Source organism: Tachysurus vachellii, chromosome 1 (assembly GCF_030014155.1).
Source record: "Tachysurus vachellii isolate PV-2020 chromosome 1, HZAU_Pvac_v1, whole genome shotgun sequence".
Classification (NCBI taxonomy): domain Eukaryota; kingdom Metazoa; phylum Chordata; class Actinopteri; order Siluriformes; family Bagridae; genus Tachysurus; species Tachysurus vachellii.
The window spans coordinates 22,078,495-22,093,942 of record NC_083460.1 but is presented as its reverse complement, the minus strand read 5'-3'; the positions used below and the strand labels follow the sequence as shown (position 1 = coordinate 22,093,942).

Sequence of the window (15,448 nt, the reverse complement as noted above, 5' to 3'; positions counted from 1 at the left end):
GGCTGATAGAGGTTAGCAACTAAAATTCATTCACAGATTATTAGCCCAATGACACAATACAGCACAAATATCCCCACCCCATAGAATGAAGACCTGATTGGCACGCTTTTTTTTTGTCGTTGTTGTTATTCTTTATAATTAAAGTTCAGTAAGGTTTTGCTGTTTTTACTCTGTTGGATTGTTGTGTAGCGTTTTGTGTAGTCTCTCTCTCCATTTCCAGCAGATGCCTTAATTCTTGTCATCATCGTGTTCTAGTCCCTCGGCCTAAAAACACATTAATCCTCTCAGTAATTTTTCATAATCTCACAGCTGGTGTGTCTGTGTGTGTGTCTGTGTGTGGCTCTGTGTGTGTGATGTGGAGGATCGTACACACTCGATTACATCCTAGTGAGAGAACCGCACTTTTCGAAAGGGGTAAAAAAAAAAGAAAAAAGACCTGGTTGCTGCTTGTACGCTGCAAATGAAAAACGTCACGTCGGTAATGAGCTTCCTCCCTGCCGGCGTGTTGGCGGAGTTTCAGAGACACATGAAGCCCTTCAGTGTGTAAATGCACATTCTGCAAGTGAGGCAGGATCTCCATCTGTCTCTCTGCTGGGATGAAAGCAGCAGATTTGTGTCTTTGTGCACGCTATGAAGTGTCTGATAGCAAATGGAGTTTACACACTTCATCTGTTAGCCTCCTGCCAAGAGACCTTATTGTCTTTTAATCTCTCTCTTTCTCTCTCTCTCTCTCTCTCTCTCTCTCTCTCTCTCTCTATATATATATATATATATATATATATATATATATATATATATATATATATATATATTCAGCACTACTAGTGTTTGCATATGTTTTGTAGACTTAGTTATGAATTTCATTTTTAATCGCTCCTTTTAAGAATGCTTATAAACGTCAGTATGATAACGAAGCCGATCATCCTGCGGATCAGTTACCACAATGACGTCGATTGAATGAGTGTATTTTAAATATCACCTTTAAAAAGGGATAATTTAGGGTATTTATACAGAGCTGTAAAACACTGAAACATCATTAGTTTATGTCATCTATAAAAAATAAATATATAAATAAATCTTTTTAGCAACGCTGATTTTTCTTGTTCTCGCACACGTACTGTACGTAGCTCAGCCGCACTGCACCGCGCAAGTTCTGACACGGCTCATTTACATTTAACCGATCCTCGAAAACTCCATTAAAGGTCATGCACACAGAGAGCTAGGACACGAAATGACTACTAAACAACTACTGAAAAGAGGAATTAGAACGTTTGACTCACTTTACCGCCGGTACAGATATGTAGCAGTGCAGCAGCACACTGAATTTAGAAGGTGAGAAGGTGAATTACAGTAGTTGAGTTTTTAGTACAGATGTTACAGATGTTAGCTATGCACTTATACCTAAGAAAAAAAGGAGAAAAAAATATATACTCAGATTTTAGTGTATTTTAACACCGTGGCCTTCGGTAACTGATTCCGACTATGATGGTTGCACCAAATGAATTAAATTCGAACGATTTATTTCCGTATACAAATTTTTTTAGATATTGTCTTTATTAAATATTAAAATGAATAAGGATTCTCCAGGAGTTTCAAATCAAAAAGAAATGTTCTAATGTTTAAAAGATGTAACAAAACAAAAATAAAAATTAAAAACATAATTTTTGAGCATAAAAAAGTTACAGTGTAGAACTGCTGCAGGAATGAATGAATGAATGAATGAATGAATGAATGAATGAATAAATAAATTTGGTAGTGCTAAAAGAAAGGAAGAAACAACCAAAAATGACGTTTTAAAAATGGAGGTCATTTAGTGGATCTGTAACAAAACCATTTTAAACTTCATATTTTTTATTCTATTGTATACAGAGTGTTAATAAATAGTGCTACTTATCATTAGCATCTTCCTGGTTGTTAAGTCACACAGCATTCAGCACTCGGCTTTGTTGTTATATTTCCGTCTGCGTCCTTTAGGACTGTGACAGGAAGAAGAAGTGCAGTAAGCATCTTCTCTTCTCTGGAAATCGCACCGATTCTGAAGCTCCACTGTAAATGATGACAGTAAGAGCAGCACTCTGAAATCAGCGCTGGAAGCTAATTATCTGCTGTGACGGACCTTCATTAGCACACGAGTCTGTCTTAATTGCCGTGGCGTCAAAAAAAAAGGAAAACGAGACAGGAAACAAATCACACCACAAATCACAGCAGTGGCTCAGAGAAGCGCAATCCAAATGACAACAAAATTACTTTTACTGTCTCCCTCTGAACTAAAGACAAAATAAACACTTTATTACTGCAGTGTGGGATTAATCACACACTAAACCTGTGTGTGTGTGTGTGTGTGTTGTCATTGTTTTAGCATGCAGTGTGAGTGCGCGCATGTCTGTTGTTACTGTCTTAGCTTGTTTTGTGTGTGTGTGTGTTACTGTTTTAGCTGTTTTTTTTGTGTGTGTGTTGTCACTGTTCTAGCTTGTTTTGTGTGTGTGTAAGTGCGTGTGTGTGTGTGTATGCAAGTGTGCGTATGCGTGTGTTACTATTTTAGCTTGTTTTGTGTGTGTGTGTTGTCACTGTTTTACCTGGTCTTCAGCTGCATTATTACAAAATGTTATATGCTCCCCACAGCATAATATACACTCTCTCTCTCTCTCACTCTCTCCCTCTCTCTTTCTCTCGCTTTCTCTCGCTTTCTCTCTCTCTCTCTCTCTCTCTCTCTCTCTCTCTCTCTCTCTCTCTCTCTCTCACTCTCTCTCTCACTCTGTGTGTGTGTGTGTGTGTGTGTGTGTGTAGATGTTGACGAGTGTGTAGAAGGTTTTGCTCAGTGCCACACACGCTCCCTATGTGCCAATCTTCCCGGATGGTACCACTGCCAGTGTCGGAGCGGTTACCATGACGACGGCTCTCACCTGCCCGACGGCAGCTCCTGCGTGGGTGGGTCACGCTTATATCATCACTTCCTGTCATTTAATCCCTCATCCTGGTTCTTCTTGCTTTCCTTCACTTTTCTTTCACCCCTTTTATCTCTTTGTACTTTCCCTCTTTGCTATCACTCCATGAGCTACTTCATCTCTCTCTTATCTGTCCATCACATCAATCAGTGGATTTCTATCTACTTTCCCCTCTCTCCTCCCTATCTTTCCTTATCTCTCTATCAGTCCATCACTTGATTACATAATCGTGCTGTCTCTTTCTCTCACTCCCAACCTCCCAACTCTTCATTTCTCTGTCTTTACTCCCTCTTTCTTCTCATCTAGCCATCTTCTTTCTTTCCCTTGCCCTACTCTCTTTTTTTGTTCTCAGCATCTCTGTTGTTTTATCACTCTATTTCTTCATCGTTTTCTCGGTTGATGTGTCCTTAGATGTACAAATAAACATTGTTACGTACATCCAAAAACTCTTCTCCTTCACCATCACTCCATTGCTCCCACATTCTATTCACTCATCTCTCTATCCCAATGTTAACTCAACTCTGTATTCATCATTACGTTTCTCATTATTTCCTTTTTCACCGTCTCCCTTTCCTTCTCTTTATTGTTCTTTCTCTTATGGTTTGTCTCCTTCGTTTCTTCCCTCTTTCACATTTCTCTCCTCCTTTTTGTTTTCCTTGTGCTCTGACACGTTCACAGGAACGTTAGTTCCGCTTTCGCCTTCCGTAATTAGCATTTTTGTGCTTGGAGTACAGTCCAAAACCCGAAAATATCCAGCCAGAGCGCTGCTGTGACCACAAACCGGCACTGATGAAGGAGAGGGGACGAATAAGAGATGCGCCATGTGTGACTACACGACATGTTGGAACACACACACGTGTTTGCTCATAATGCTGATACACTGGTGTTCAGCTCCTGAACATTATGGCTTTATAAAATGGCAACAGGTCCAGGTACACTGTAGAATGTGTCTAATAGGACATCTGGTTTCTGGTGGTCTGGGAAACCCATCAAGAGTCGCTGCAGAACAATTCCTGGTGCACAACCGTCAGAGTTTCTTCTCACTTAAGAAACAAACGTCTCACAGAACACCAGTCTGATCTTCAGCAGTGATTAGGCAACTCTAGGATGCAGTGAAAGGAAATGTTCGAACAAAAAACAAAAGAAGAACAGAACAGACGTTGACTGGAGGAGGATTCGGGTTTTTGGATTGCAGAGAAGACAATTTCTGACCTGCAGAAGAAACGAAAAGATGCTGGAGGAGAACTTGACTCCATATTTCACATATTGTGGAGGGGGTGTGATGGTGCTGGTGAAAGAGATGTTGAACACTGAAGATCATCTCAGGGCCGGCCCTGGCCAATTTGCTGCCCTAGGCAAGATTTCACCTGGTGCCCCTGGAATCACAGACAAATGTGTTCCGATCATTTTGTTCATAAACTTACACAGAAACAAACTGCACAGCTTTGTCCTGTTTTTCTTTATTTTGAAAATATTTTGGAAACACACACAAACTATATAAAAAAAACTATATTACGGAGACCTTGCTTTCCTTGCCTTTCTTACAGCAATAAAATATATATAATAAATATATAAATAAAATACTTCTCAGGTAATAAAATATATATACATATATATTAATATAAAAAAAATATATATATTAATAAAAATAATAATTTGGCCGCACGGGCACCCCTAGTGGTGGGCGGCACCCTTAGCATTTGCCTATTCTGCCTATGCGCAGGGCCGGCCCTGGATCATCTCTCCATCATGCGACGTCATACCATAGCGTGGAGATGGCGCTGGATCGGCGATAAATTCATTCCACACTAGGACAATAACCCAAAGCTCTGCTCCAAATGATGCTAGACCTGTTTAGGTGTTTGTGCATGCTGCACGTTTAACACAAAAAGCTGTAATTTTGCCTAAAATGTAAAACTTTCATTGTAAATGCGATGATTGAATTATTGTTGGATAATAAAGAATTAGACTGTCATGGGTTCAAGCCCAAGCACCACCAAGCTGCCACTGATGGGTTCTTGAGCAAGGCCCTTAAAACTCGCAGCTTTTTGTTTTGTTTTTTATACAATCTGGGTTAGTGCACGGATTTCTCTTAATCTTTCATGACTCCTGAGACCCTCAGCTCCTCTCAGGAACTCGCTACTTTGCTGAAACCCCAAACCCACTGACTCACCAGCCACGGACAATTCCCTGATCCAGTCTCTCAGCTAGTGTCCCAAATGTTAGTTCCTGAATAAACCTTTTATTGAGGCTCATTTACATAAATGAAAAAAAAAAAACTAAAACAGTACAAAAAATACTGCTGATTAATAAGTGAAGTGTTGGGACTTTGTCCTCACTACACAACACACACAAACACACACTAACAGACTTGTACATGGCGCAATGGATAATTACTTACACTCATGCTAACACGCCATACACACATCAGCAGCAACAGCCACACATTTTATTCATAAGACAGATGTTCTATAAATTATTAAGCATCTGTGTGTTTTTTGTTTTTGTTTTGTTTTTTTATGAAGTCCTTCATTCTTGACTTAAGAAGACAATTTCTATTCAATTACATTTATTTGTATAGCACATTAAATATCTCATAGCAGCTTTAAACATATAGCACATTAAACATCTCATAGCAGCTGTAAACATATAGCACATTAAACATTGTGAGAATGTGTACAGTATGATTCAGGTTCTGTGCTTGATGTACAGCTCTTGTGTTCCTGCTGACCAGAGGCGAAGACAACAGCTTTCGTTTCTTTGTTCCTGTCCTTTTTTCTTCTTGTTTCTCTTTAAATGCCTAAAAGCCTCCCTGTTTCTTGTTCTTTGTCTCAGCTCTCTAAACAGCTGAACTGTCTCCTCTGTATTTCTGTACTGCGTGAAAAAGTAGTGTTATGCATTTTGCAGCTCGTCAGACACAACGCATTATTTATTTATTACTCTTTGGGCTGTGCTGGGTGACAGATGCTTTAGCGCTGTTTGGAGTGATAAATACTAGAAGAGTGTTTTCTCTTCGAGGCACGATGCGCATTTCAGTACACGATCAATGTGCCATAGTCTTAAATAAAAAAAAGATAGGTCTGTATGAAGGTTAAACTCTGGACTTTAAATTCTCAGAGATGAAGGAGGGCTTTAACAAAGCCTGCGCTCGGATTGGTGCCTTGCATCAGTTGTTGCGTGTCACTGAGAACTGTCACTCATCTACCATTAAAATATCCATATAAACATCATGTGTTCAGTAAATGTTTATAATTTCTGACGTCCGTATGTTTCATCTTTTATATTTATTATCAGAAGTCATTATAATATTTACGCAATTTTCAGCTTACTATTCAGTGTTGGGGAAAATAAGCACCGCACTGTACTGTACTAGAGAGAGAGAGAGAATAAATTAAATGAATAAAGTAAATTATGATCTAATACATTTTGTATTCCTTCAGGCACAAATAAATCTCAGGCTACATATCTGAGTAGAATAAGTTAAAAAAAAATATATATATATATTTAAATAACAAAAAATAAATAAATAAATAAATAGCTGAAGATGTAACTACAATTTTAAAGAGATAAAAATCTGATGTCACAAGAAGTGGGCGTGTCATAACCACTCTGCTATGTGATAGACAGATTAAGGTGACAGAATGAATCTGTTTAGTTTCAGTTTGGTTTCTGAGCAGCACTGTGATCAGTTCAGTTAACGATCAGTTAATTATATGATGTGTTTATTGTTACAATAATATTTTTTGCTTGCTTAAAAATTATGCAATAATATAATTATTGCATAATATGGTCTGAAATATTCCTTTATTTGTTTAAAGTCTCTGTAAAATGTCTGATCTTCAAACATCAGGCAGAATGTTTTTCACATCTCTTCAGTGAAACTCACAATTCGGTTTCGGTGTTCAGTTGTACATTAGTTAAGAACAGTATGTGTGTTAACTGTGTTAACAGTGTGAATGTAACCCAGTGATCATGTGTGTAGATGTGGTTTTGTGTTGTAGATATTGACGAGTGTACCATGCATACACACACATGCTGGAACGACTCGGTGTGTGTGAACCTGCCAGGAACCTTCGACTGTGTGTGTGTGAACGGCCCAGAATGCACCGGGGACTGCATACAAGGTGAAGAGCAAAAACACAACGGACAAGAGTGGAGCCTTGGTCACGATCACTGCACTGTGTGCACCTGTAAGGTAATCGCTCTCTCTCTCTCTCTCTCTCTCTCTCTCTCTCTCTCTCACACACACACTCTTTCTTACACACACACCCACACACACATTAAGAGCACAAGCACAGCCTCTGGAATGATTTCAGAGTAGACAAATTTAAATCCACAATAAGAAGGAGAATATTGTGTGTGCTGAATATTGTGATGTGTCACGTGACTGTTTATCAGGATGGGAGAGTGTTCTGCAGACGGCGAGTGTGTGACTGCTCCGATGCTGACCTGGATCTGTCCTGCTGTCCGGAGTGTGACACGCGCCAGAGCAGTCAGTGTGTTCATCAGAACGGATACATACTTTACCACAGCGGAGAATCCTGGATCTATAACTGCCAACAATGTCGATGCCTGGTACACACACACACACACATATATATATCAATTTTATGGTATGAAACATAGCAGAACAGATGTTCTGTCAAAGCCTGGGTTAATATGAATTTGTAGAATATGAACTGTATTCTACAACTGATATATGCGTATAATATTATACTGTAAAGTGTAAAATATCACCAAGGTGTGTGTTTTCAACACCAGTACCTTTTAGGATCTTTTGTTCTGTGAAAATGTTTCTGTATTAGTCACACTGCTTTTTACACTTTTTTGAAGTAAATGACATGCTGACTTTTCTTTGTAACTGACTATCAGCTCTAACGCTAGATGTGCCAAATCTAACCCAAAGGCATTGACCACTGACTGAGCTTCAGTCTGCCAACAACCCGAATGAGAAATATGCATTTATCACATTTAACACATATCTGTTTATTGTTTGTCAAAAGTATGTGCACCCTTGACTGTCACACCCATGTGGTTGTCCCTCAGTCTGCAGCCACAAGACATTGTGTATTGAATTTCTGTGTACTGTTGCTTTAGTTTTCCTTCACTTGAGCTCCATGAAGACCTGCTGTAGAGGTGAAGGCTGGAATAATATTAAGAACTCAAGTGTCCTGCACTGATCCCTTACTCTGAACTGGAACTGGAGTCTCCTCAACATCCCAACATCAGTGTCTGATCTCACTAATGCTCTTATAGCTGAATGATCACTAATCGCAACTTATTCTCCATTTATTGGAAAACCTTCCAGGAGAATAGAAGCTCATTATGACAGGAAAAAGAGGGGGAATACATCTGGAATGGGATGTTCCCCATTTACGTTTATGGCCTTTACCAGACACCCTTATCCATAGCAACATACATTTGTCAAATTTATACAGCTGATCTGAGGTTTAAGGGCCTTGCTCGAACCACACCTTAAACTACATGGGCAATATTTTATGGAATGACATCTGACATCACACCCATATGTGCCTGGTGGTTAAGTGTATACAGATTGTCAGATCAAAAGATTGTGACAGTTCTTTCTTTTTTTTTTAGATTCAGGGGTGTGGGGGGGTCCATGTAGTGTCTTTTTAGCCTTCTAGTAGTGACTGCACTTTCACAGTCATGAATCTTGTACCACTCTTTGGCAGATGGCTGTGTTTGGCAATGTTTAGTGGTGAAACTGTAAATGATACCCCATGGACAGAAGTCTGTTCTTATCAAGCCCCAGTTCTCTAGTTACAGAGGGGAGAACCATCTCGCCACAAGACCTGTGATTTCAGAACAGACACCAAGATCCCCTAGCGGTTTTGGTAAATCGTGTATCAGTGACTCAATCACACATTGTCCTAGTATTGGATAGAAATTGTCCTTGGCACTGCTGTTGAACCCTGCACGGCTCTGTTCATCCCTGCTGCAGTGTTTAAAACCCAACTCCAGCAGAAACAGAGTGCCTTAAAGACTGTCTGTTTCTTTATGCTTTGCTCTCATTACAGATAAACAGAAGTGATGATTTAATGCTTTCCGGGCCATATCCAGGTGATTTGGCATTTGAGCCAGCCAAACTTAATCTGCTTTAATAGCATTTCTGCTTCAGCCATGGCTCCCATAGCTTAAAGTTCTTCTTGTAAGATCTCCATGCCCATTTGAGGTGCAGGCATTATTTCCTTAAGGGGCAGGAGCAAGTGTGGCATTGGCTCACCAAAGACCAGCGTATTGGATGCTTTGAATGCTGGCACTTCTGTCAAAGAAATCATCTTTTTTTAATATACCACAAAATGGAATAAGGACTTGTCCAGCCATACTGGTTGTGGAGTCCAACTTAATTTGCAAAGTCAGTTTAACACCAGTCTATAGGGCATTCAGTGCTGCTGCCTGTGCTTTTCAATCAATCTACAGATACAGCTTTTCAAAGTCCAGCTACCTTTTCCTTCCTGGCAGGCTCCCTAGTGTACCTCAACCCGCTGCCAAAGGAAGGTGATGAATAGGCAGTAGCACTTTCATAGCCTGCCACTTTGCATGCCATGAATGGTGTTATTCTGTAATCAGGTCAGGTCCGCGTACGCGTGTCACAGATGTGCGTCACAGATGTTAAGGTCCCAAACAATTAGGTCACGTCCACTGTCCAGCAAGAGCACACCATGAGCTGAAAGGCAAAAGAAGACCAATGGCGCTTCAAAATATCTCACTTTTTTCCATGGTGTTTTTCATTGGAGATATTATTACACTTGCGGTAATTTAAATAATATTCACCTGGCTGCGTTGCACTGCTGAGGCTTCATTATGAATTATACTTCAGTTCATCAGTCACTGCATCAATAACGACCCTAATGACTAAAGATTACAAAAAAAATCTTAATGTGACCAAAATTGAACATAACTGTTTAAATAACTGCTGTTTCAAAAGTGGGATGATAAATGTAAAGTAAATTAATTCATAAAGACACAGAAAACTGAGAGCTCTGAAAGCTGAGCTGACGGGGGCTGGCAGGGTTTACCGGGGTGACATGGTGGGCTGCCAGATTTTGCAATTAATTCTGTTCTCTGCACAGTAGGATAAGGAAAAAAACGCTCTAATTGCTGCTACTTTTTTGAGAGCAGAACCATTATGGGTAAGTAGGTCAACTTCAGCTGTGATTTATCTTTTCATCGACAAGTGTTACACCGCTCAGGCTGCAAAAACACAACCACGGCACCCACACCATCTACAGCCGGAGTGTTTGCTCTCCTGTTCTACCCTCATGCTACATACTTGGAGAAAGAGAAAAAAAAAAGAGAGAGATAGAGACTTGCCTGTCAAGATTCCTCACCCTCACATGTTACCACAGTGTAGCAGCAGAAACACAGTCTCAGTTGTCCTAAAAAAAAACCCTGACTCCTTTTTACCCTGGAGGTTCAGACATAACCAGTTCATGTAGCTGCACATTCACTTTCGAGACATTTCGCCTGCATCAACCTGGGAACTCTCAAAGGACAAGCGCTGTCAGCTATTAGCTAACAGGAGACAACAATGATGCTGGAGGTTTTCCTTCTAGTACACATATCTCCAGCCTGCTGGCTAAACTCTGCATTCAACTTTAATTTAAAATAACTTGATCTTGATCAGTGTCACTAGTGTAACGAGGTCACTCATGGAACCTACTGTGTGGTGTTTGACAAATGAGGAGAAATGACAGAGTCTATCACTCACTTGGTCAAAAAAGGCATCATCAGAGCACAAGGCTCATGGGCTTAGCACTGGTTTTAGACATAAGATTGGCAGTTAAAGGTCAGGGTCTTTTTTTTTAGCTAGCCTGGATTGTACAAGAACGAGGAAGATGTGTAATTATGTCGGCTTTCCGTCAGACAGCAGCTCATGCTGGGAAGTTGGGAATCCACAGGGGATGTGGAGAGGAGACGACGAAGTGGTTTGGGGATGATGCAATCTGTAGTAGCTGGGTCTGAAGCGAACATGGGGATGAATGCAGAATTGTTGCTGTTGATAAGCAGAACAACAATCCAGAAGTGAAACCAAGGGATCAGACATGAGCTTGACAATGAACATGGTGACAAAACAGGTGCTGGGATGATTTTTTTTTCTTTCGCATACACTTTGGAAATGTTTTCCAGGCCCTTTGGTGTAACCACATCAAAATTTGGTAGGTATAAAATCTGAACCCTGTAGTCCGAGAGAGCGAATGTTGTACTCAGAGTAAGAGAGCTATATCTCTCTTGCCTCCTGATAATCAGTGACTCTAGTGGTGCAATCCTGAATTTCTGGATTCCGCCCAGAAACCCCGATCCTCTGATCAACAATGATCACTTCAAGAGTCTTCAAGAGTCATGTGATGAGAGAAAATGGTCTAGGACACAACTTGATTCCCTCCATCTCTGTTGGGTACAAACGAAATAAATAAACACGATGTCGAGTATTTTAAAGTGTGGACAGGCAACACCGCCATCACTGGGGGTCGACACTATTACTTTAAAATCCTCTTCTATTATTATGATTAGATTAAAGGAGCCGAGTGATGGCTTCTGGGTCGAGTTTATATCATTTTAAGGTTACAATAAGCTCTACAGTAATCCAGTGAACAGATGTCTGTAGAAGGCCCGTAATTTTAAGATTGTCTGCTCCACTGCAGATGAACTGATACCGTATTGTCACGTTCTTCCTCTTTCTGAAAAAAGAGTTGGAGGTGTATTGTTCTTTTCTCACGTGTCCTCGTTTATTCTTCTGTTTATTACAAGAAAGTCGACGATATTCATCACAGCAGAATCATAACGGCTCATTTTAATTCTGTGCTTTATGAGGTGTTTTGTCGATCAGTGAGTGAACCCCATGAACTCCATAACAAATGTTTGGAGAATAAATATGATTTTATTTTCTACAAAAATACAATTCCATGTCCATCAATCTGACTCTCTCTCTCTCTTGCTCTCTGTCTGTCTCTCTCTCGCTCTCTCTCACGTGTGTTTAGGAGGGAGATGTGGAGTGTTTATCTCTCTCCTGTCCTGTCCTGTTGTGTAATCACTCAACCGTTCTGGAGGGGGAGTGTTGTCCTCGCTGCATTTCTGACCCCTGTATCGAAGACACCCTGACCTCTGACCCCACGCAGACGTGTCGCGACCCCACTGGCATTGCGCGTCTCAGCGGCGCCATGTGGAGCGATCCCAGTGCACCATGCACCACCTGCAAATGCAAGGTATACACACACTTCCTACTTTACTACTCCAACACACTAAACCTTTCACTAAATGGTACACGTAGCCTCGTGCACTTTACAACATGCTTGTTTAAAGCAATGCATGTTAATAGTCACTCAGAATTTAAATGACTTCACCACTAGCTTTAACGTTATGGCTGATCGCTCTAACAAACATGCAGGATTGTACGTCTCGTTCAGGAGTCACGCCACTTTTTCACAGTAGCTTAGCAGCTAGGCTAACTTTTTTTTATAACCTACAACAAAGAAAATACTAGGTCAATAACTACCTAACACTAGTAACACTAGTTCTGGACAGGATAGCTGGCTCAACGTAGCCATGTGAAAAAAAACTAGAATTTATCCCAAAATGTATTTATTTTATTTTTTTTTATTGACACCCCACAAATACAAACTGCTAGTTACTCCTAACGGCAGCGAAAGGCGATCGAGAACTGGAACACTACAGTAGTGCATATGATTTATAGTTCACGTGATTCTATACCCGCTGGTGATTATGTATAACGCTGTAGCATCACTGAGGTAACAGATGATTGCTGGTTGCAGCACTGATACTGAGCCGGTAAATAAAAGTGATTAGTGATGTATGAGTAAACACAGATTCGTACAGGAAGTGTGTTTTACAGCATGCTGAATAAAGTTGATGGATGATTAGCATTTCTATCTGCTGGTGGTGGTGGTGAATAATATCTTACTCTGGACTCCTGCAGAACGGGAGAATCTGCTGCTCCGTTGATTTGGACTGCGTCCAGGACGATTAACCGCCTCAGTTTTTCATCTTTTTTTTCCCTCCACTCCTTGTGAACCAGACGGAGTTTCAGAAGTCTGTTTTAAAGCTCCTGTGGCACTGACATTCACACGGTGGACAACATCCTGGGTTTACGGCTTCATCTCAGCAGCATTTTACACAAAAAGACAAATGCAACTGCAATACTGTACACATTACTGTATTCCACTGGCACCAGAAGCCGCTCCTGAGTATGACGTAAAGCACATCTAAATGGAAATATATACTGACTCTAAAAAAAATGTAGAATAACTTTTCTTCTTTTTCTCTATCACTCTTTTCTCCAATTAGTGTTGCCGTAATTTAGCACTTTGTTGTTTTTTTTATTGTTTCCATAATCCCTCCGTATGTATGTGTGTGTGTGTGTGTGTGTGTGTGTGTGTGTGCGCGTGTGTGTTTCACAAAGAGCTTATGTGCAAAGGAAAGCGTTTCTATACAGTAAATATATAAAGGTATACATGTATATAATGTTTGCCCTTGCCTGCTTGTAATGTGTCACAACACTGTACAACCTTTGTTTCTTCTTGGGTGGCACTTGAGAACCAATATTCCCTCCTCTTTCTCATTCACAAAGCTCCACCAAAATTTCTGTTTTCCCCCACTGATTGAGATTCTGAAGCACATGGCATTGTTGCTGAATATACACGAGACTCTGACTTAAAAAACATATTAACCAAGGAGAGACACATCCTCTCCATCTGTGTGTTTACATATATATGTGTGTGTATGTGTGTGTGCGCGTGTGTGTGTGTGTTTGAGAGAGCCCTTTGGACCTAAACAAGCAACGGACTATGAGGCATTTATGAGATTTGTAAAGTAGCTTGTAGATGATCTTATCTGAAATTTAAAGAAAAAATATTATATTTAAAGAAACCAACATTCCCTGTGTGAGACGTACTGGATGATTTCTGAAGAGAGCTGAGATTTTGCCGAGATTAAAAAAAAAAGTTGGTGTGACCTGGTGGTGTGAAAATTGGTGTGATGTTAAGTTATTTCCTTTAGTATTCCTCTATTTATTTTCTGGAATCCTTATACAAGTGCCCAGCTAGTTAGCGATTTAGGTCTGTAGGTGATGACTAGCTGCTACAAGAGCATGTTCTCAGTGTAATACAGCCTTCTTTATGATTTTTACCCCTTGGTATAACATTAGCTAATATGCTACATTTAATTCCTATTTCATGGAGCCCTTAACTCCATATAGGTAGTCACCCACATAGCATGTGACCTTAGCATAAGCTGTTTCAGTGATCTGGAAAGAACTGAAATTTGTTTGTAGGCATTTTTAGCCTGTTTTAGTAGGCTAGCTAATGACATAAATAATGAACAAAAGCTAATGAAATAAATATCAAAGCTACCTGATTAGCGTTACACCAAAGTTGAATATTAACTAGCCATCTACTTTTTTAGCTAGTAATCATAGTAATCCGTGCAGTAGTTCCATGCATTGTCAAATGTGTGGAAAATAAACGAATATCCGAATGTTCTGCTAGTCAGAAAGTCACTGAGTCAGTAGTTTAAAGGACTCTAGTAAGAAAAACAACCCATCATGCACTGCAAGGTGCGCATTAACCCTAACAGTTCCGAGAAACATGATATAATTTTCTTCATGATCAGGACTGAGGAACGCTGTGACCCATTTTCCCCTCGAGATTTAGAAAGTTTCTATTATTTAGCTAATTCGTTAGCTAGCAGGCGGCTACGACAGAACAGATGTTTTGACGCCTGCTTTTCTTGCGACATCCATGTGTAACCCAGTGTCTATACACACTAAAGCTCTGTAAAACACACGATGAACAAAAAAACAAAGTGCAGTAATTTATTTAATGTTACCCATTTAGCACAAAACTAGCCGACTAGCTACAAGCTAGAATATAGCCTTCATTATAATGAAAGCTAGCTCAATTATAGGAAGCTAACACAAGCTAGCTAGCATTATTTAAATTTTTACCATTTTAAATAATTAAATAAACCATATGTGTGTATGTGTGTATACAATGTTCTCAGAAGGCAACTGTGTGTGTATTTATTTTTGGTCTTTTTTGTGTAATATATTTGTCCTGTATGACTTGTACGACTCTCTGTAGCATCCCTCAGGCTTAAGAAAAGATGCTCTATTAAATCAACTGGATTATTTTATGGTTCAGTTTGTTTATATGTGTGTCCTCTTTTGTAAATATAGTAGAAAGCTGTGGAACGTGTAAGGTAAAGAATCGGCATGTGGCTGTGGTCATTCACTCTACTGTGTTTATTCCTCTAGGGTGATTCAAATTTTAAACATACAGATCAGAGGAAATCTTTACTGATAATGGGCACTGGATACCAGTTAGCATTCTGTACATAATGCTGGGCTAATGTGTATAAACTGGTGTGTGTTTGCTGAGGTGAAATGTGCAAAGATGAGAGCAGTGGAGCTTTTTTCAACACGCTGTTTGAAATGTCAAATGCAGCTCCGACTTATGATCTCAGTG

General features: G+C 39.9%; 1 protein-coding gene across 4 annotated transcripts in view; it reads left to right on the top strand.

The window, feature by feature from the left end:
* LOC132850712 (protein kinase C-binding protein NELL1-like) overlaps positions 1-15,214 on the top strand; it is a 154,851-nt gene extending 139,637 nt beyond the window's left edge. For 3 of the 4 annotated variants that reach the window (XM_060877391.1, XM_060877385.1, XM_060877378.1), the window contains 5 exons: positions 2,788-2,928; positions 6,947-7,140; positions 7,344-7,520; positions 11,948-12,172; positions 12,904-15,214. In XM_060877391.1, the coding sequence (XP_060733374.1) occupies positions 2,788-2,928; positions 6,947-7,140; positions 7,344-7,520; positions 11,948-12,172; positions 12,904-12,954 (788 nt within the window). In that variant the 3' untranslated portion in view covers positions 12,955-15,214. The remainder of the gene's footprint in view (positions 1-2,787; positions 2,929-6,946; positions 7,141-7,343; positions 7,521-11,947; positions 12,173-12,903) is intronic. The other variant, XM_060877396.1, reaches the window with a different exon arrangement.
* Positions 15,215-15,448: the final 234 nt, after the last annotated feature.